Source organism: Coenobita brevimanus, chromosome 105 (genome assembly GCF_032717465.1).
Source record: "Coenobita brevimanus isolate Jiangsu-jjx chromosome 105, ASM3271746v2, whole genome shotgun sequence".
Classification (NCBI taxonomy): Eukaryota; Metazoa; Arthropoda; class Malacostraca; order Decapoda; family Coenobitidae; genus Coenobita; species Coenobita brevimanus.
The window spans coordinates 6043202-6066039 of record NC_137058.1 but is presented as its reverse complement, the minus strand read 5'-3'; the positions used below and the strand labels follow the sequence as shown (position 1 = coordinate 6066039).

The following is a 22838-nucleotide window of genomic DNA, read 5'->3' as shown; positions in this document are numbered from 1 at the left end:
ACTAATCATTTAAACAATTTTGAATATAAGACTTGCCTGTTCAATGCTTTACCTACAATACACAAATCCAGACTAATAATTGATAAGATCACTGGTCGCACCTCAAAGATGCACTCCATACCAAACCCTACACACCTAAAAATGAGACCAATTATTGCAGGACCAGCTTACCCTACCCACCATGTGTAATTTCGTAGATGTAATATTGCATCCTTTTCTGAAATGCGTACCTTCATACATTATAAACAATTTAATTTTTTCAAAAACAAAATCCCTTTGTGGTAAGCCATACTATTTGCCATGAAGTGGGACATGACACAGTCACCTGCTGGGTTGATGATCACTGTGATGATACAAGTCGTAAACCTACAAACCTAATGAAAGAAGGATGCAGTTTAATTTGGATAATAATTCATACAGATTTAATGGACAAAATAATTACAAGTATCTGGAACAGCAAAGGGGACAAAATTTGCGCAAATTATGCCAATCTTGTGTTAGGATATTTAGAAGACACATTATATTCTAAAGTACCATTATATTTTGGTGAAATAATAACTGATAAAATTAAAGGAACTACGTGCGATACCTGGATGGGATGAGAGAGTTGGACATTTCGCAGCCATCATAAACATGAATAATCTATATCCCAAACTATCATTTACCTGTGATACAAGTGGAGACACGGTTCCTGGACATCAAACTTATTAAGCAGAAGAACGAAATAATTACTGACATTCATTACAAGAAACTGATACTAAACATTATTTAACTTATAATTCTGATCACCTCAGACAAATAACAAACAACACATCAGTACCATTTAATTTAGCAAGAAAGGATTTGCACCAGTTTCAATACCCCAGGTAAGAGAAAATAATGTGAACTAAGGATTTTCTTTTTGCAATGAGGATACCCTAAAAGTATTATTAAAACTGGCATAGAAAGAACAAAACACAGTACCAAAAACTAGGTCTCCCGGCCGCCAGTAGTAAACAAGTGATGATACTCAAACAATACCGTATGTAACAACTTTTAACCCAAACTATGATGATCACTTTAATGAAGTCTCATGCACAATACTTAATATCCTTTCAAAATGGCACCCGAAACAGATATGTACAAAGACGTCTCCCTTATCAAAGCAAAGCGACAATTCAGTTACCCCAAAACAATTTTAACAAAGGATAGATTCAATAACATGTTTGTGAGTGAAAAAATGTGAAGACAGGAAATGTAAACTTTACACTGAAACAAGAGGAGACAGCGAATTCAGTTTTCCCTATACAAATTATACATTCAGAACCAATGAGAACATGGGATGCTCACCACAAAACTGCATTATGTAAATCGCTGCAGTGGATGAAAAAATATTTATATTAGTGAAACTTCAAATCTCCGGGTCCATACCTTAACTGAGATCATGTTAATCACAGTAAAGGATTATAATGTTGACACCCACATCGCAAAATGCATTTTAAAAAATCCCTAAGTGTAACATTCTGTCCTTCTATAAAGTGAAAAAGGATGACAGCATATTAAGATTGTTCCAAGAAAATACATCATAAATAAATTTAAATCACATTTTGAGACCTATAAAAAACTGACCTGTCTTAGTAGCAGCTTCAAACCAACCAACCCTTTTTGAATTACGAAAATGTCACGTCTGAAACTTCAGCTTCTCGTTTGAAAAGAAAACGGACACCTGTGGGTCAGTTCTGCTGCTCTCTCTCTCTCTCTCTCTCTCTCTCTCTCTCTATATATATATATATATATATATATATATATATATATATATATATATATATATATATATATATATATATATATATATATAATATAGATAGATAGATAGATAGATGATATTTTCCTAAAAAATTAGTTGGGTCAGAATCTCCCTTCTTTAATTTGGAAACCCAGAGCCTAATCGGTGTCAGAGCTTTATGATATCGTGTTAACTGTACAGTATGTCGGAGGGACAGAAGTCAAAACTGAGAGCAGTGGAAATGAGTTATTTGAGAGAAGCATGTGGAGTCACATGGAGAGACAGGCTGACAAATGAGGATGTGAAGGACCGTTGTGGTGTGGATGTGGATGTGATAGGAAGCGTTAGGAGAAACACATTGAGGTGGTTTGGCCATGTGGAGAGGATGGAGAGTGAGAGACTGACGAGGAGACTGTATGTGAGTGAGGTGGAGGGGGGGAGAGGGAGGGGGAAGCCAAGGATGAGATGGAGGGATGGAGTGGAGAGGTATATGAAACAGGGGTTGTGAGCTGGGACCAGGGCAATGAAATGGCGGGGGACAGGGCGCCATGAAAGCGATTTGTTTGTGGCCACCCCTTACGGGATTAAGGTGACTGGCAATAGATAGATAGATATTCAAGCGAGTTTGGATCTCACTTCTTTACTCTGGAACCCCATAAGAATAATTAGCGAGTGCAACTATACCTAAGCTACCTCTGGCTGTAGACCAGTAAACCCCAGTAGCTGATGCATGATGAACCAGTACAGTCTTCAACATTCCATCCCTCACCAGCCAATGGCATAAAAAATACCTCTGTATGTCTGGCCACATGGAGCCGTGATCTTCTGGGTTAAGAATGATCCCTAGCAAATTTTTCCTAGCCATTAAGTTTGGTTGCCTCTTTTTTGTTTGTTCGTTTTGCGTATCAGTCACAGTTAGTATGGACTTTGTTTGCACATATATCAGATGAGAGAATATTGATTGATTACTATGCATAAGCAAACTGGTGTGCTAAGTAGGTTGCTAAGGCCACAAGAACACAGGTCATGGTGTAAGCGGGAGTGGCACCGGCAAGACTTACTGGACAAGGTCTGGGAGGACAAGACCACACTGGGTGATAATGACCTCAGTCACAGGGTTGTGGTCGACAGCGTCCCACACCACCTCCAACCCCGACACCACTTCACCAAACGGACAGCTGATGCTCTTGCCTGGGTAACCACTGGTGCAGATAAAGAAAGCAAATTCATTCATATCATTAGCATGCCCGCAGCCCAGCTCCCTTGCATTGCACTGCATTACCAAACCCTCTGTAATAGGCTTTGAGTTCGCAGGGCCTTGCTCAAGATCAGTGATGAGGGGTCTATTGCTTCGTTCGTTGTTGGACGTCACATAATTTCTAAATGCTAGGCATTCTCCAGCACTGTCCTGGTTGAACACTCTGTCAGCTTTGGCACCAAGGAAGGAAGGTCCGAGAGTGCCAAGGCAGAGTGCCATGAACTGGTGTGCCCGACGCAGGTGGCACCACAGGCGGATGTTGACTTGACCCAAACATGTCCCACCAGCACTCACTTTCAGGAACACCTCAGATGGTACCTGCTTGTGGAAGGGACAATGATTAACTGTGAATTGATACGTTGATATATGGTATACAATAAATCACTTCCAGGAACACCTCAGATGGTAACTGCTTGAGGAAAGACACTGGTTAACAGAGTACATTGATATGTGACATTCCATAAATCAGTGAGGTTCTACACGCACTGCTTTAAAAAGGAATATGCATGAAATGCACCATTTAAAGGGATACCATCATCATCATCATCATCATCACCATCATTATCATGACATCTTTCTCCCTCCTAATGATGTGAGATACTCCAGAAAACAAAGAAAAAAGAAAAAAAAAAAACGATAGAAGGATAATTAATCAACAGCATGTCCAGTGAACTGGGCAAACATTCATTCATTTACCTTTCTTGCTTCATTCTTGACTCTCCCTCACACGTATGACAGTGCACACTTTTTTTTTTTTTTTGTATATTTTTTATACAATAAATGTTCACAGCAGCGGATATGATTACACTGGCCCGGACGTAATTCGATCAGGTGGGCCCATATAATCACTCAAAACATTATGGGTCATAAGAGAAGCATGCATCTGCTGTATACGCTGCATACCTGCCGATATCAATGCTAAACATATCTTATAAAATGACAAACTCACAATGATAGTATATTTAGTTTGATGAATAGTTACAATACTGTACATCCATATACCAAAGCTTGGCGAGCCGGCTGAGGCAGTGGAGATATAACACAAACTTTATGTGCCTGTAATACGAAGCATACAACAAAACATTATCAGAAGAAAGGGTACTCTGTGTCATTTGTGGAGGAATCAGAAATATGGAAGGCAGGACACAATGCCGGTAAAAGACTGTCGGAGAACTTTTGCTCATGACTGTACATGACCACGAACCTGCACAGCTTGTTGTTGTGGCAATTACAGCGTCAATGACCTTCCCAGTGGAGAGAGAGAGAGAGAGAGAGAGAGAGAGAGAGAGAGGGAGGGAGAGAGAGAGAGAGCGAGCACAAAAGGAAAAGGGGCAGAAGATGAGAAGGGAAAGGGAGATGAGGAGAGTGGACAGGGATGGAGAGAAAGGTATGATGGAAGGGAAGGAGAGAGTGGATAGGAGAAGGGGAAAGGGGAGGAGGAAGCCAGGAGGAAAGAGAAGGAAGGCGGCGAGAGGGACGGCAGGAAAATGGAGGAGGAAGGAGAGCAAGGGAGCAATGAAGTAATTATTATCATGAGAGATCTGGGGATACGAAAAAATCAGTAATAAACTATATGTAAACATGGGCGACGCTACGCTGTTGCATCCCTCCAACTGACGAAGCACATACTTCCACCTCCCTGCACACCTAACCAAGCGCATAATGGCCCTGACCCCCTCCCCTTCCCTCTCTCTGCATAACACAGATACAGCAGGTCACACTGAAATCTAGAGAAATTATTGTTTTTTTTTTTTACTTTTTCATTAAAAAAAAGAAAAAAAAATTCCTTAAGACACAGCACTCTACCTATCAAAAAGCACCAGTTCACCAAAGGGACATAACTATGTGAAATTTAATGACTGTAGTGAATACTTTCTGAGCTCTGGCTTCACATTCCTTGCACAGGTCGCACTGAAACCTGAAGAAAATTGTTTTTTTTATTAAAATAAAACTAAGACAGCATTCCAACCACCAGTCCACTATACGGCACATAGCTATGTGAAATTTCATGACCCTGTATTTAATACTTTCTGAGATTTCCTCCGGAAACGAAATCTCTGTGCCACCTATTCTTTGAGCCATGGTCTTGCTCTCCTTTAGATATAGGGCTGCCCCACAGGTATTAGCTTTTTCCTCACCTTGAGGGTGTTTTAAGTTAGGTTCGCTAGCCTTCATTTTCCTCCCTGCCCCATTTAGAGATAAAGTTGGTGTCTATACCTATATACTGAGATTGCTTTTGCTTACTTACCTCTGGTGTGATCCCAGCACTGATCGCTCCGGGGTGTGAATTAACACAGACGCGACCTCCCACGAGTGATTTGAGAGAGTAATCTCAAATTTAGTGTTCTACTCAGGGTATCTTGTCCCTTGCTCGTCTTTCTCTTTCTTCCCACTTCCCCTGATAGGGGGAGGTAATCACCTTGTCGACACCCCCCCTCCTGCCCCCTTCCCCCACCCTTAGGGAGGGGGGAGGCTCTGACGATCCTGAGTATTCCAAAGACTGATTCATGGAATAACCGCCCCCAGACTCGATCCCTGCTACCCGTCCCTGTACGTAATGCAAGGTTTGTACAATTATCCTTGGTTAGTCTCAATCATTTTCTTATCAAGAACGTAATAATTGACGGCTGTGTTGGTGAAATTGAACAAGTATAAAAACTTGCTTGTGGAGATCCCTTTATTAAGACAGTGAACTCAACCCAAGTTAAAGATTTGCCAAAGCCACGTAAGTTTCATCGCTCTGATGTTGAGCCAAGGATCCCTCATTCCAAGAATTCCTGCAAGGGAGTTATCATCTGCGAGGACCTTATGGTTATGGAAAAGAACGACACCGTACGTGAACTTACTAAGCAAAATGTAATTGAAGCCAGAGTTATTATCAGATCTTCAGAAGGCATAAGGAAGAAGGCTGCTACCATTGTTTTAATTTTTGGCAGGATCACACTCCCCTAGAGTGTCAAAGTTGGATATGAAATTCTTAACATCAGACCTTACATCCCTAAATGCCAGCTTTCTGGACACACTGACTTGGCTTGCTGGGCTTCCCAATTAGTGTTTGGCAGGTGTGCAGCTCAGAGTTATGATGCTTAACACTGTACATCCGAGACTTTAAGTTTCTTTCATTGCAAAAGTGCTCACTCCACCTCCTCCAGGGATTGTCCCAAGTGGAAGGAGAAGGAGGTCTGCACAGTGAAGGCAACGGAGGGCATATCCTATTACGGTGCTAGGAAGATGAGGGAGTTGCATACGACTCCCAAGCCTAATGTCTCCTATACATCGGCAATTGTGTCCCGTCCCGTGTTGTGCACAGTGGAAATTCAGACTGACCCTGTCCACAGCACTGTTGTCACTCGCCCTGCCCCCTCATCTGCTTCTCCTGTATGTTCCAGCTCTATCTTTGACATCCCTGTTTGCAACTTCATACTCTGAGATTGCTGCTGCTTCTCGGTCAGTTCCGCCTAAACAGAGGTCGGACAAGTCTGATAAGATCCATTTGACCACCCTTCCCAAATAGTCACATCTGCATGTTTTTCCTGCTCCAGCTCCAGGGTGGGAGAGAAGAGTTAGCTCTTCCTCGGGGGAGTCTGGGAGCCTTGTAGTTGATGAAAATATGGAGGTTTCTGTTTGCAAGCACCGGGATATTTTCCCCAGTAGCCACTTGCCTGGTGGCGGGCAGCATAAAAAAAGACAAGCACACCGGCCCACCTCGTAAATCTTAAACCGTCGCATTCACTGTGTTACAGTGGAATAGTAGGACTCTTGGAAATAAATTACATAATATAGCAATCTTGCTTTCTATCCACAGGCCAGACGTTATTTGTTTACAGGAGACACGCTTGGTGAATGAGCCTCATCCTCCACATTTCAAACACTACCACTTATATAACACATAATATGATGGTCACGGAGTTGCCATATACATACATAAGTCACACCCACAAATGTTAGTAGTTCTAAATTCTACTCTGGAAGCTGTCGCATGCAGAATAAAATTTAATAACACGTATCTGTCTATTTGCGCTCTCTACTGTCCACCACATGGCCCCATTGCTAGTGATGCCTTGAATTCACTTTTTGACCATTTTCCTGGAAATAAATTAGTGTTTGGCGACTTTAACGCCCATTGCTATCAATGGGGGTAGCTTGAGGATCGATAGTAGTTGGGAGCAAGTAGCCGACATAATACTACAGTCCTACCTCTGTCTTTTGAATGATGGTAGAGCAACTCGTGTAGATGATCGTGTCATAAAAGACTTTGTAGTAACTTGTGGAGAAGTTTTGTTGTTTAGTTGTCACTCTCGATTTCTTGTAGTAGGAGTTAAAGATGAATACAGTGAGTTGATCTTAATTATTATCTTCAGAGAAATCTAAGTTAAGCAAGGTATGTCTTGCAGAGACAATATAACAAGTAAGTCTAGTTGAGCCCCTCTTTCTTGTTCACTCTCTCCACTACCTGTCGGTTCTAATGCTAGCCTCCTTCTGCCGCTCTGCTTCCTAAATTCTGGTGAAACAGGGGTCATGTCACGTGTGTTACACTGTGGTTGGAAAGTTCCAGAAACCTGTGTGTGAGTATGTGTGTATGTCACTAGGCTTTGTTCGCCTGCTATCTTGCTGACACACTACCTACATCATCCCCTGACTTGCTACTTCCTATGTATCGTCAACATTTCCTCAGTTAACTTGCAAGATCATTTCCCTTTCCCAGGCTTGCATGGAGCTGTCTATCTATCTATAAATCTATCTGTTATGATTTGTAATTATAATATGGACTCATAACATTGCTCGGCCACGCCGCTGAAGGTCCTCCGACAGCAATCATCATTGACATGCTAATCAATTAGTACATAATATTGATTATAATATTGTATACATATAATATGCATAGTAAATTGCAATGATCCAGTAATATTACATTTTAAACAAGTAGTATACATATTTGAATAAATGCACTAAAAGTAAACTATTTAATTGTACTACAGTATGTATGCAGGTTATTGTAGTGAAATGCATACATGCAAGAAAAAAAAAATAGTTTAAAATTAAGATTATGATAAGAGTTATTAATATTTCATTTAAAGTTAATGGTACTGGTATGCCATACTTCTATATCATGGGTCATTCTTTTTTGTGTGTGTTTTTTCTATATATATAATTAATACTATATACAAAATATGTACACTTCATTCAGGGGGGTAAACTTGGATGTTAACTCTCCCCCCACTAAATACTGACTCCAAATTTGCAATTCTTCCATGCATTCTGTGCATTGCGAACAGTAGTACTGCAAATACAATGCAGAAGATTATAAAGACAGTAGGTGTGGGCTATACACATAATATGGGTTGAACATACTCAAACTCAAATCTTCCCAGGGCTTCATTGTTTCATTGATCAGCTGCATAGTTTCAAACTTAGGTGAAGTCAACTTAATACTTGTGCTCATGTTTAAGTCCATATCAGGCAGTGGGTGGAAATGTTTGTGTGTATGATTGAGGATGGCGTAGTGATTGATGGTGGATAAAGTAGACATGGCTGGTGTAAATACCGCACGGTAGTCTGGTGCTATGTATAATCCTGAGGCTGAAGTATGAGATGGTGGTATATCTGGACAGACTATGTAAACTGATGTGTTATGAGTGAAATAAAAAAAAACTGAGTGTCCGATGCGTTGATGGTGTAAAAGTTTATCTAGAGCAAAAGTGAAGTTGCATTAATTATGAATATTGTCATGCCTGATGATAGCCATTTCACAAGGGACTGTATCAGTAGGCTGAAACGTGAAAATGTACGCAGGACAAAGATGAACAGCATGTAAGGATGTGCGGCACTTTCGTTCAATCGTTGATTCACTTTCGAAAGTGACAGTGTTCCGTCTCTTGGAGACCATGATGAGTTCTGTGTCTGTGTTGATGTTGATGATGACCAAAGTGTTGTTATTTTTATAGGGAAAGCGGTGTATTTAGTATACTGTGAACAGGTCTTCAGTTATGAATGGTACATGAACTACTACTGATGTTGGTGTTAGTGTTGCTTCTAAATATGGATAATATTGCATGAATTCCCTACTACGGAACAACGGCTTCAATTTATGTTTATGTATGCCTTGACTAATTATCTGACGTAGCTCATGAACTGAGAGTAAGTCAATTGTGATCTTGCCATCACCAGCATTCGAAATTCCTTGCATAAGTGCCCTGTAACGATCTCTAGTGTTGTCTAATTGTAGTATAATCGTGTCAATATGTTATGTGATGATGGAGAAGTGTTGGAAAAGTGTAATGTTTCCTTCCATTTCATTTATTTTATCTACACTTTCGAGAGCTATGTTTTCTGCCTTTTTCAGATTTTTCACAATTGTCTTCATTACTGAGTTCTGTCCTGTGATGAATTTATCTTGGTATGTTAGTATCTGAGCTACTGTATTAAATTTGTTGTTTATTTCTTTAAGGTCATCCTCTGTAGCCAATCCAAAGATGTTCCCAAGAACTGCGCCACCCAGGTCGAACAAACCGCGCTTATGGCGAGTACGTGTGATGTTGTTCCTGTCGCTCAATACCTCCGTTCCATAAGATGGGAGATCTTGGATCATGATGAGCATAGTTGACTTTGTCTGTTCTATTTTCCATTTCGCTAACTTCACTATTTCATTCACTTCCTTTGTGTTATGTGCTTGTGAAACATAGCTTCCTATTATGAAGTCCAGGGTTCGCATAGGCTTCGCGAGATTTTCTAGATAAGTAGGTAATTCATACAAGTAATCAGACTTATTTCAGTACCCATGACGTCCTTTACGATTGAAGTCGTGGCCGTTGGAGCTATGAGGCATCCTTGTCGTACTATGTGTTGGGGGTCTAAATGCGCATATCCTCTTGTTATGTAGAGGAGAATCCATAGCATAAGTCCCTTCATCGTAACCTACCGAAAAAAAATCTATTAATTTCCTAATATGGTCATGCTGTGGTCGATGATAGTGATGATGTGCGTTACGGTTGATTGTTATTTCATATATAGAAGGAGTTTAAATCGATATTTAATTCTCGTAAATGATGTACTGTAGATTTTATTGGAACAATTGCACCTATGTTTGATTGTTTGGTATATGACCTTAATTTCTTTTTGTAATCATTGTTATTGTCTTGCTTGGTTTCTTGAGGTATGTTCGCCTGTTCGGTTGTATCCGATGCTGAATAATTATTGGATAGTTCCCTTGAAACTCGTTATGGTCAATATGAACTTGTTTCTCTTCGCCACTTGACAGTGACTTAATTAAAACTTTGTTTGCTTTTATGTTAATTACTCTGTATGGGCCCTCAAATTTTGGGGATAATTTATTGTCTCTCGTATGAATGATACCATAAACAATGTCTCCTAAGCTGATAGGTGAATCTCTTGCCTTCTTGTTAAATGCCTCCGTCATTTCTTCCTTGGACATCGTTAATTGTTTTTTGACTCATTTGTGTATGTCCTTGGAATTCACGTAAACGGAGTTCAGAGTAATCATCGTAATTGTATATGGGCAGACTGTCACCTTCTAGGAGCTCATATGGTAGTGTTTTATCTGTCCCATATATAATGAAATGTGGTATGTCACCTATGGATTTATTTATAGATCCATTAATTGAGGCTTCTACTCTGGAAATCCAATCATCCCAGCTTGCATAATTTTCACTGAGAATGTGTCGTAGCACATCTAATACTTTTTTGTTTTGTCTCTCTACCAACCCATTAGATGCTGGGTAATAGGCTAAAACGTTATCCTTTTTGATGTTGTATTGGTTACATATTTCTTGTAAGATCTCAGAATTAAATTCTCCTCCATTATCACTTATTAGTACCTTTGGGGTAGTAAAGCGACATATTACATTATCTGTTATTGCCTTTGCTACTGTCTCTGCTGTCTTATCTTTAATTGGAGCTAAAATGACATAACGGGAAAAATGATCCGTTGCTACAATAGGTATAGGTTATTATTGTATGATAATGGCATCTTGAGTAAATCAACAGAGACAACATGGTTGATGTGGTACAGGGTAATTACCCATCGGTGCAGGTGTGATTGGGTATCCTTTGTGTTCTGCACATGATTCGCATCTGTCTATATGATTGTTTATATCTTTTCGTAATGAAGGCCAGTAATATAACAGCTGGGCTTGTTTGAATGTCTTATCCTTTCCAGGATGTCCTGCATGTGGGCTATCGTGTATCGTTCGTAATACGTGGGGTATCATGTCATTAGGTACTACCAACTGGTTAGTATTTCTTTGGCGTTTTGGTTGTTTAGACATAATCTTGTATAATGTATTATTGACCATTGTGAATTGTTCGAGTGGTACATGCAGTTTGGGTAATTGTATGTCATCTCCACTTTCTAACTTGTATATAACTTTAGACCATATTGGGTCAAGTCTTTGTGCTTTTGCGATATCATCGTGGTTTGGGATATTTCCTTTGAGATCTAATGCCGCGACTTGAATTGTGTTCGGGTTCCTAGATAATGCGTCAGCTACTATGTTCATTTACCTTGTATATAATGAATTTGTACATTGTAGTTTTCATCTGTACATTTCCATCTTGCTCTCCTCCCAGAAAGGAGTTTTTCTTTAAACATACCCACTAGTGGTTTATGGTCGGTGAATAAGTGGATTTCGTAACCATATACCAAATCTCGAAACTTTTGTAATGCAAAAACCACTGCAAGTGCCTCTAAGTCTGTAGTGCAATAATTTTTCTCTGCACCTCTTGTTTGTCTGCTGGCAAATGCAATTGGTTGATTCTTTCCTCTTTTATCTTCCTGCATCAGTACAGCCCCTAATCCTTTAACCGATGCATCTGTACAAATAAGAAATGATTTTGTGTAATCTGGATATGCTAAACAAGGTGCATTTGTTAGTTTAATTTGTGGATTGTTAAATGCCCTTTTTTGTTCTTCTTCCCATTGGAATATAGCATCTTTTTTGAGTAGTTGGAATAGAGGAAAGGATATATGAGAGAATTGTGGTACGAATGACATATAGTACCCAGCCAGACCTAAAAATTGTCTAACTTCGTCAGTCGTAGTGGGTTCAGGAAAATCTCTCACCGCCTGTATTTTGTCATCAGTGGTGTGAATACCATTAGAACTTAATTTGTGGCCTAAGAAATTTATTTCCTTAAAGCAAATTTTGCATTTTGAAAGCTTAATTTTTAAACCAGCATCACTAAGCTTTTTTAAGAGTAAGTCTAATTTCCTGAGATGATCCTTAATATTCTTCGTTGCGATGATAATATCGTCAAGATAAACAAATATTCCTTGTCCTAAAATTCCGGACAATACGTAAAATGCGTGGCTTAAAGACCAGTGCCCCCGAAAAATACCATAGTACCCCCGACAACAGGGCAAACCAAACACAGCTTAGTATGCCCGAGGATGCGCCAACACTCCCACAAGGACCCCACGGGGTAGCCGCCACCAGTCACCACCACTCTCGGAAACAGCGACATATGTCAGCCCGGGCCGTGCGCCCCTGTGTCATGCAGCCACCACTCCGTCGCCACCGTAGGAGAAGGACACTACCTTCGTGGAGTGGAATTGTTGAGTCAGCTAGGGGTGGAGTTGAAAAAGACACTCCAGACGGCGCCCCTCTGGTAGAGACGATCTATGGTCACTCCCATCCTCGTGAGACGATCTATGGTCGCTCCGAAAGTGCTCCGGTAGAGACGATCTATGGTCGCTTCCATCCTCGTGAGACGATCTATGGTCGCTTCGAAAGTGCTCCGGTAGAGACGATCTATGGTCGCTCCCAACCTCGTGAGACGATCTATGGTCGCTCTGAAAGTGCTCTGGTAGAGACGATCTATGGTCGCTCCCATCCTCATGAGACGATCTATGGTCGCTCCGAAAGTGCTCCAGTAGAGACGATCTATGGTCGCTCACATCCTCGCGAGACGATCTATGGTCGCTCCAAAAGTGCTCCGGTAGAGACGATCTACGGTCGCTCCCATCCTCGTGAGACAATCTATGGTCGCTCCGAAAGTGCTCCGGTAGAGACGATCTATGGTCGCTCCCATCCTCGTGAGACGATCTATGGTCACTCCGAGAGTGTCTTGGTAGAGACGACCTATTGTCGCTCCCTTCCTCGTGAGATGATCTATTGTCGCTCCGAGGGTGTGCAGAGTGAGGTGAGTGGAGAGACGTCCCCACAGCAGGAGACTAGAGCCCAGGCTTCCTGTCCCAGAGTGACCCAGACAGGCCTCACAGCCTCCCCTGGTCTCTGTTCCCTATGCCTGGCTCTAGAACAGATGCACCAGACAGACCCCAGTGGAAGTTGCTGCCGCAGTCCTCCCCTGTCGGCGCCCCTAGACGCTGGAGACTGCAGCCCACAGTCTCTCTCGGTTCTCCCCAGGACACCCGGGCGTGATCTCTCTACGCCCCCACGACGCCAGGACTTATCACAGAGGTTCCTGGAGCTATTCGGCCCCAGTCCCGAGGGCCACACGCCTGAGCCAAGCCCGGAAGCCACGGGAAGCCCAGGACGCGAGAGGACGCCCTTACGAGTTATCCCGTGCCCTCTCGGCACGCCTCACATTGGCAGTGCCCCTAGCCCGGCAGGATCACCGATGACATGTCCCTGCCTACCCCCCTGATGAATACGTGTGATATTGTAGCATGAGTGATTTAGGTTAAGTGTGATTTCCCCTAATGTAAGTATTGTGCAGTGATTTCATATAGTGAATATCGGGGTAAATAAGACCACAGTGAGAAGTTAAAGGACGAGATTGTGGAACAAGATCTGATTGACTATACTTGTGAGTGACATCCCTGTTATACAATTAATAAGCCTGTGCCACCTGGAGATTCCCCTATAAAGACATACCCCCATTACTGTGAAGGAATATTGTGAAAGGAAGTATTAATGGTATTCTCTCCCTCCCCACATACCCATAAATCTTGTTTATCACCTTCTCTCACTCCAATATCCCGAGTAAGTGTGAATCAAGAATAAAATCAATTACCAATGTCCTTGGCTAGTGGAAACCATATAAACTTCACGGCTAATATCTGCCGCTCTCCAGTATTACCATAACTTTCCCCTAGCCGCCACAAGTCACTCACCGCACCTCCCCTATCTCCTCCTCGTGAGACTCACCCCCCCCCCGCGCCTCCCGCGCACGCCTATGTTTACTGGACTCTTGATACACTAGGATTGATTTGTGTTGTCATTACTATCAGAGAAGCAAGTATCCTGCGAGATACTCACATCCTAGACAAGGTTTTATATTGCTACGTATTGTGCTGTAATATCTGCTGACTTGTCCTGTGTCTGATTGTGGTAATATACGTGTAAAGGTTGTTGCCTAGAGTATTTGTGTCCTGCCTCTCTTTATTGCACTAAGCTCCGGTCTCGAAAGAGGACCCCGCTCCACGTTAGGTGAAGTAGGAACGAGAAGTCGCGCTTAATTTCACCTAGCATTACACTGGTGGCCAGCAGTGGTTCTAGACCCGGGCGTAAAAGAGAGGTAATCAGGAAATATTTGGCAAAATGGCAACTAAACTGCACTTTCAGTTACCCAAGTTTGACCCCAACCAGTATGATATACACACATATCTAGCAATAATTAAACCCTTACTGGCTATTGGCTTTGAAAATGACCAACAAAAAAATTTCAGTCAGACTACCACTATTGGGTAAAGTGGCGGCGAACATAGCGCCGAAAATCGTCCCAGAACTCACCTGGCAGAACTTTACAAAGTTCACTGTACAAGCCATCACCCCATCATTAGGGAAAGTAGTGGCTCTATCCAGATTGGATAGTTTTTCATTCGACGGGGATTTAGATAATACCCTGATGCAGGCAAGACGCCTGGTTACTGCTGCCTACCCGGAGGTAGATGATGAAACCTGGGATCAGCATACATTTAATACTCTGCTCAGAGTACTCCCAAGTGTTGTGAAACAACACTTCACTATCCACGACCCAACAGGAGACATGGATAGAGATATACAGCTGTTGCGGCACCTCCTGACCGCCTGCCCTTCTCCACAACAAATTAATGTTGTTAAGAAATTCCCCACCCGACCCCCGGCTCCCCCAGCCACACCGCGTCCACCTCTGTCTCACACCAGCCCAACCCCGACGCCTAGCTCGCCCAGGGCACACCCCTCCCATCAGAGTCCCGCCCCACGAGAAAACCCGAACCTAATTCTGATCAACCTGTGGGAATTCACAGCCTGCAACTCCCGCTGCCCCCTTCATGACATACGGGACCAGCTTAAAGCTGCTCGCCGCAGAATCACAGCCCCGGGTTCGCGTAAAGTGTCCGCCTTAGACGGCGAGGCCCCAGGGGTCAAGCTGACGCCCGTGGACGAGCCCCATTCAGGAGAATTGGAGCAGGAACAGGAGAACGAAAGCCTTAGCCAGCTGGATTTTTAGGCCCGCCCCCGCACCAACCCACGGTGGCGGGGGCCAATACCCCTAAGTATCGCCCTCCAGTATACCACAAGATGAAAATAAACGGCGTGAAGGCCAGACTACTAGTCGATACGGGAGCGGCCAGGTCCTGCCTTTACAGCCACTATTTCTCCTGCTACAAGTCGTGGTTTGGCCCACTCCGCCCTACGACCACTCACCTTGTGGATGCAGGGGATGGCCCCCTGCCCATCCGTGGGGAAACTCGGGCCCTACGGGTTGACACCCACCAGCCAGTGTCCACCCAACATCCATTCATCATTTTTTATTCCTCCTGCCGGAGTTATGACGGGTATTTAGGACTGGACTTGCTCCAAAAACTCGGAGCCACGATTGACTGTCATCACCAACAACTCCAGTTCCGCCCCCCACCCCGTTCCACCCTATAGTAGGACTCGCGCACGTTTGCGGCTGTGGTGTGGCCCGCACCTGTGTACAATGGTGCCACGTTTCCCCAACTTGCGATGTGAAATGGAAGCTATTTATGTACAAGGCATCACAAATTCGATAAATTCAGATGAATAAAACTTACACTTGCGTATTTTGATGGATGAATCAACAGTAATCTTATTATGCATAAAATATTTTTACAGTAACACAGAAACATGGCATTCATATTGTACAGTGTTGCTAAAAGAAATTGTAGTCATTTTTAATGGTTTTTAGCGTAGTTTTAGGGTGGGTAATAATATCACAGTTATGGATATAAGATAATGAGCCTGAAAAAAGAAGAAATATGCCAATATCCAAAGTAAAAGAAATAATTCATGTAATTCTTGTGAGTGGCAACACTTACCCAGTCTGGCCTAAGGTAAAGTAAGTACCTCCCTAGACCCAAGCATAGCTTGTACAAGTGTTGCTAGGGAAAAATGCTCACATTTACCGGCTTTTACCATAATTTTAAGGATGAGGAATAATCACATTTATAATCATAAGCTAATATGTAGGACAAAATAGTAGGCATATGCCAATCGAAGTAAAAAAAAACATTCACTCGCGAGCAGCAACACTTCCACACCCAGTCGGTGAGAGAGAGAGAGAGAGAGAGAGAGAGAGAGAGAGAGAGAGAGAGAGAGGCAGGAGAGGGGCATGCATTGAATGCATTGTCGGCATCACTAAATATAACAAAACCAAATTAACAAATGAAAGCACAATTATAAATAACTTATAAAAGAATCAAAAGTACTCAGGGTGGCTCACATTTCCCGCCAGGAGAGAGAGAGAGAGAGAGAGAGAGAGAGAGAGAGAGAGAGAGAGAGATAACGGTATAGAAAACGTGGCAACACTATACACAAGTGCGAGCCACACCACAGCCGCAAACGTAGGCGAGTCCTACTATAGCCGTTTGCACATGCACGCCGCAGCCCCGGCCGGAGGATTCGCCCTCTTCCTCCCCCCAGTGCCCCCCTTCTTCCTCCCTTTTTCCACCTCCCTCTCCCCCCCCTCCCGTGCCTTTCCACCCCACTCCTGCCCCCTCTTTCCCTGCCACCATCTCTGCCGCCGTTACCATCCCCTCCCACCATGAGGCATGGGTGCCCCTTAACAGGCCCTCAGGTCCATCCGTTTTGTTCTCCCCCCTCCTCCCCTCCGGACCCCTTTCTGCCTGCCTTGTGTCCCCCACCTTCCTCCCTCCCCACCACGCCGCCATCCGCATCGCCAATCTCGCCCTGTCCCCTCTCACCCTCCCCAAAGGGCTTATCATCGGAGAGATGGAGGAAGCCGAGCCCTGTTCCCCATCCTCCTCCCACCTCCCCACCCCTCTACCCCCATCCCTGACCATCTCTCGAACCAGCAGTCAGACACCTTACGCCGCCTCCTCCTGGATTTCCAGGATTTGTTTGCGACAGGACCAGCAGATATAGGGCATACCACGTACCTGTCGCACGAAATCCATACGACAGGCCCGCCTATACGACAACCTTCCCGACGCAAGAACCCCCGACAGAGAGAAGAGGAGGATCGCCAGGTGCGCAAAATGGAAGAGGCAGGTGTTATCTCCCCCTCCACCAGCCCGTGGTCCTCCCCCGTCGTTCTAGTACAAAAGAAATCTTGCACGATTCGGTTTTTCATCGACTACTGCCGTGTGAATGACGTCACCATTAAAGATGACACCCCCCTCCCCCGCATTGACGATTCCCTGGACTCCCTCTATGGGGCAACTTGGTTTTCTACCCTCGACCTTCAGTCTGGATACTGGCAGGTCCCTGTCCACCCGGACCACTGAGGCAAGACGGCCTTTTCCACCAGTAATGGCAAACATTACGAATTCAGTGTTCTGCCATTCGGCCTCTGCAACGCCCCTGCCACTTTCTCCAGACTAATGGAATCTGTCTTGAGCGGCCTCACTTGGGAAATATGTTTAGCTTATCTTGACGACGTCATTGTTTTTAGCCAGACCTGGGCCGACCACTTGCAGCACCTCCGTCGAGTTTTCACCAGAATTCGCCAGGCAGGCCTCAAGCTACATCCTTCTAAATGTGTCCTGGCCACTAAAACTGTCTCGTCCCTAGGACATACTATTTCCCAAGCAGGAATTTCCCCAGATCCCGACAAGCTCCGTGCCATAGCGGACATATCACCTCTGCAGGATGTCCATGGCGTCCGCTCCTTCCTGGGACTCACGTCCTATTACCGTCACTTCGTGAAGGGATTCGCGCCGATCACTAAGCCTCTTCCACGACTTGACACGAAAAGGGGAACCTTTCCTCTGGACCGAGGATCGGCGAGCTGCTTTTCAACAGCTAAAAGACAAGCTTGTCTCGGCCCCCATCGTGGCCTTCCCCAACTATACCCTCCCTTTTCGCCTCTACACGGATGTATCCCTTACCGCGATAGGCGCCGTCCTAGCCCAGGTACAGGCCGGCCGGGAACACATCATCGCCTGCGCCAGCCGCACTCTGAACCCAGCCGAAAAAAATTATGCCGCCACCAAGCGAGAATGCCTCGGCATAATCTGGGCCCTCCAATATTTTAGGGCTTATTTTTCCGGGACCCAAGCCACGATAATCACCGACCACCAGTCACTCCAGTGGTTGCGCCAATCAGACTCCCATAACGCCCAACTCGTCCGGTGGTGTGACACCCTAGAGGAGTTTCAGTACGAGATTTCATACAGACCCGGAAAGCTCCACACCAATGCAGATGCCCTCTCCCGCCTCCCCATCCATGCGGTACAACCGGACCCCGACCTCCTACAACTCTGGCACCACAAGGAACGGCCCCCCTGGATCCCTGCTCACCTATTCCCCAAGCTGTGCCGACAGGGCGACCACCTTCTAACCCCATCCAGACACATCCTCTTGACCCCCAATGCAGCACGTGACACCCTGCGCCACCTACATGCCCACAACGGCATCCACTTGGGCACCAAAAAATTACTACAGGTGTTCAATGATATTTACTGGGGCCCAAATCCCTCCACACTCGCCAAGGAAATTATCCAGACTTGCCACGCCTGCGCGCTTGGGAAAGATATCACCCAGACCGACAGGCCATCTGGCCATACCACCGCCCACAAGCCCTGGCAACTCCTGGCGATCGACGTAGTGGGCCCTCTTCCCCCTAAATCTGGATATAAATACATGGTCACTTTTGTAGACATGTACTCCAAATTCATAGTAGCCTGCCCAGCTAAGGAACATCATGCCATCACTGTCGCCGATGCCCTGCTCCGACACGTGTTCCCTTACTTTGGCATTCCCCAAGCCATCCATTCCGATAATGCCCCCGAGTTCTCCGGAAAAGTCTGGGAAGAACTAGCCAGGATTTTCGGGTACAAGATCTCCCACTCCTCACCATACTGGCCACAAGGGAACGCGGTATGTGAACGTAGCCATCATACACTTATCAATCAGCTACGCACCAGAATTGAGGCTACAAAAGACGACGATTGGCTGGCACATGTAAAAATTGTCCAATGGGGCATGAATTCGTGCCCCCGAGAAGATGGGGTTTCCCCCCACGAAAGAATCTTTGGCGAAATCCCCCTCCTACTACCCCTACACCATCACCTGCAACCGCCCACTTCCGCTTCCACTACAGACCATACACCTGCTAAAAGGGCGGATATACCACCTACAAAAGAACCTAGACCTTGGACCCGACACAGCCTCCAACCCTTTCAACCCAGGTGACACAGTCATCGTCACCCAACTTCCCACTCCCCACAAGCTCGCCCCCCGTTTCATGGGGCCCCACACAATCACCAAAGTCCCCAACCCAAACCAAGTAGTCGTAGACTATCACGGCACTACCCGTACCCTCCGCAACCGTCACGTGCGTCCTTTCCGCACACCCACCTCCCCTGCTCTGGCCCCACACCCCCAGCCTCCTCCGGCTCCCGCACCACCCTCTACAGTCACATATGAGTGCTGTGTTTCCTCCTCACCCTCCCCCTCCCCCCCCTACCATCTCCACCTCCCAGGCCACCACCACAACCAGCACCTCACCTGACGCCTCCCCCGCCACCCCTCCCTCACCCTCACCCCTTCCCTCCATGGCCTCCCCCTCAACGCCCACTCCCACATCTTCTGCCCATGCCACCACACCCTCACCACAACCCACTACCACCCCCTCTCCCCCACCCACCATCCGTACACCCACTCTGCCAACACCGCGCCCCACCGCGCCCACCACACGCAAAACAACCCGCCCATCCCAGACACCCACTTCTCCCCCCACCCCAACCCTCAAGACCACCACCAGCCGCTCGGGCCGCCTTTCACGCCCGCCCGTCCGATACTCACACACCCCTACACCACCCACCTCTCCACGACTTCACACCGTCAAGCTACATCAGGCCCAAATCCCCTCTACCTGTACTCCCCAGAGACTCAACGCTGCATTACCATGGCACAAAACCCGGCCCTTACCCGCAGTATCCAGCATTCAGCCCCCAACCACACCGACAGCCACACCAAGCAAGATGAGAGTGAAACGGGCCGTATGGGCACCTTCCCATGGCAGGAACCACAGACTCCGCGGGCCTCACCACCTGCTAAACCTCCTCCAGTCTACCACCGCCACCTCCACACTCTTCCTCACCTGCGACCCAGCACAAGAAGAGAACCCCTACACTGTCGCCTGACAAACTGCGCTGCAACACCTCCAGCCCGTCTACACCACCTCCAACACACAAGCGTTCCACCTCCAGCCACGAGGATGTGACTTTTTACAGGGGGAGAGTGGTAAAATGCGTGGCTTAAAGAACAGTGCCCCTGAAAAATACCATAGTACCCCCGACGACAGGGCAAACCAAACACAGCTTAGTATGCCCAAGGATGCGCCAACACTCCCACACGGACCCCACAGGGTAGCTGCTACCAGTCACCACCACTCCCGGCAACAGCGACATATGTCAGCCCGGGCCGTGCGCCCCTGTGTCATGCAGCCACCACGCCATCGCCACCGTAGGAGAAGGACACTACCTTTGTGGAGTGGAATTGTTGAGTCAGCTAGGGGTGGAGTTGAAAAAGACTCCAGACGGCGCCCCTCTGGTAGAGACGATCTATGGTCACTCCCATCTTCGTGAGATGATCTATGGTCGCTCCAAAAGTGCTCCGGTAGAGATGATCTATGGTCGCTCCCATCCTCGTGAGACGATCTATGGTCGCTCCAAAAGTGCTCCGGTAGAGACGATCTATGGTCGCTCCCATCCTCGTGAGACGATCTATGGTCACTCCGAAAGTGCTCCAGTAGAGACGATCTATGGTCACTCCCATCCTCGTGAGATTATCTATGGTCGCTCCCATCCTCGTGAGACGATCTATGGTCGCTCCCATCCTCGTGAGACGATCTATGGTCACTCCGAGAGTGTCTTGGTAGAGACAACCTATTGTTGCTCCCTCCTCGTGAGATGATCTATGGTCGCTCCGAGGGTGTGCAGAGAGAGGTAAGGAGACGTCCCTACGGCAGGAGACTAGAGCCCAGGCTTCCTGTCGCAGGGTGACCCAAACAGGCCTCACAGCCTCCCCTGGTCTCTGTTCCCTACGCCTGGCTCTAGAACAGATGCACCTGATGGACCCCTGGAAGTCACTGCCGCAGCCCTCCCCTGTCGGCGCCCCTAGACGCTGGAGACCGCAGCCCAGTCTCTCTCGGTTCTCCCCAGGACACCCGGGCATGATCTCTCTACGCCCCCACGACGCCCAGGACTTATGCACAGAGGTTCCTGGAGCGCTGTGTGTCGGCCCCAGTCCTGAGGGCTACACGCCTGAGAGCCAAGCCCAGATGCCACGTGTGGGAAGCCCAGGACGCGAGAGGACGCCCTTACAAGTTATCCTCTGCCCTCTCGGCACGCCTCGCAGTCTGATGGCAGGGCCCCTCAGCCCGGCAGGATCATCGATGACATGTTCCTGCCTACCCCCTGATGAATACGTGTGATATTGTAGCACGAGTGATTTAGGCGTTAAGTGTGATTTTCCCTAATGTTAGCTATTGTGCAGTGATTTCATATAGTGAATATCAGGGTAAACTAAGATCACAGTGAGAACAAGGTCCAAGGAGAGAAGGTCTCTTCGTGCGCATCATTCTGATGACGTCAGGTGGAGGAGATAAACGGGCGGCCGAAGGTGACTTCCGTTTTCTTTTAGTGTACTGCTTTTTTCTGAGGTAATATAATGTTATATAAGCTTCTGGCCCCAGGAACTTTCTAGCTGATCATATTATGGTTAAGAAGTGTTTTCATTTTGCCTAATTAACATTCTTCTACTAGTTCAATGGGGATGTAACATGATTAACGAGAGAGAGAGAGAGAGAGATGGATTGGAGAAAAAAAAAATGAAAGCGGTGGATTTGGAGTGGGGGAAGAGATGAAGGGATGGGAAGCTAGAAGGAAATGAGAAATGAAAAAATGAAGAAGAAAATTTTGAAGGCAGAGGAGAGAAATACGGGAGAGAGGGAGAAGAAAAAGGGAGGAACGGGAGAGAAAGAAAGTGATTTGGGCGAGATGGAAGGGAGATACAGTATTTGCGAATGAAGTAAACGGCGTTGAGCGATGAATAGGAAGAGAGGTAAGAAGGTATGTGGAGAGAAGAGAATATTTGACGAGAAAGAGGTGGAAGGAGGGAGCTAGAAAAATGGAAGAAGAGGAGGGAGTGATGAAAAAGTGAGAAAGGGAGTTAAGTTCAATGGTGGAAGAGAGTAAGAAGTGGAGAATGAGGAGGAGTATAGAGAGAGAGAAAGTGAGGGAGGGAGGAGGAGCAGAAATGGAGAGATGGACTGCAGAATGAGGGGAAGAAAGGAGGAGGAAGGAGGAGCAGGTGGAAGATGGAGGGAGGTAGATATCTGTACTAATGAATAGAGAGAGAGAGAAAGAGAAAGAGAGAGTATGAAATAATGGTTTTTTTTAAAGGAAGGGAGTAAGGGTATAGC

General features: G+C 45.8%; 1 protein-coding gene across 1 annotated transcript in view; it reads right to left on the bottom strand.

Annotated features, from left to right (window-relative positions):
- Positions 1–2822: 2822 nt before the first annotated feature.
- LOC145416341 (uncharacterized) overlaps positions 2823–22838 on the bottom strand; it is a 26473-nt gene continuing 6457 nt past the window's right edge. Inside the window, exon 3 of the mRNA XM_080285340.1 lies at positions 2823–3341. Within this exon, the coding sequence (XP_080141466.1) occupies positions 2823–3341 (519 nt within the window). The remainder of the gene's footprint in view (positions 3342–22838) is intronic.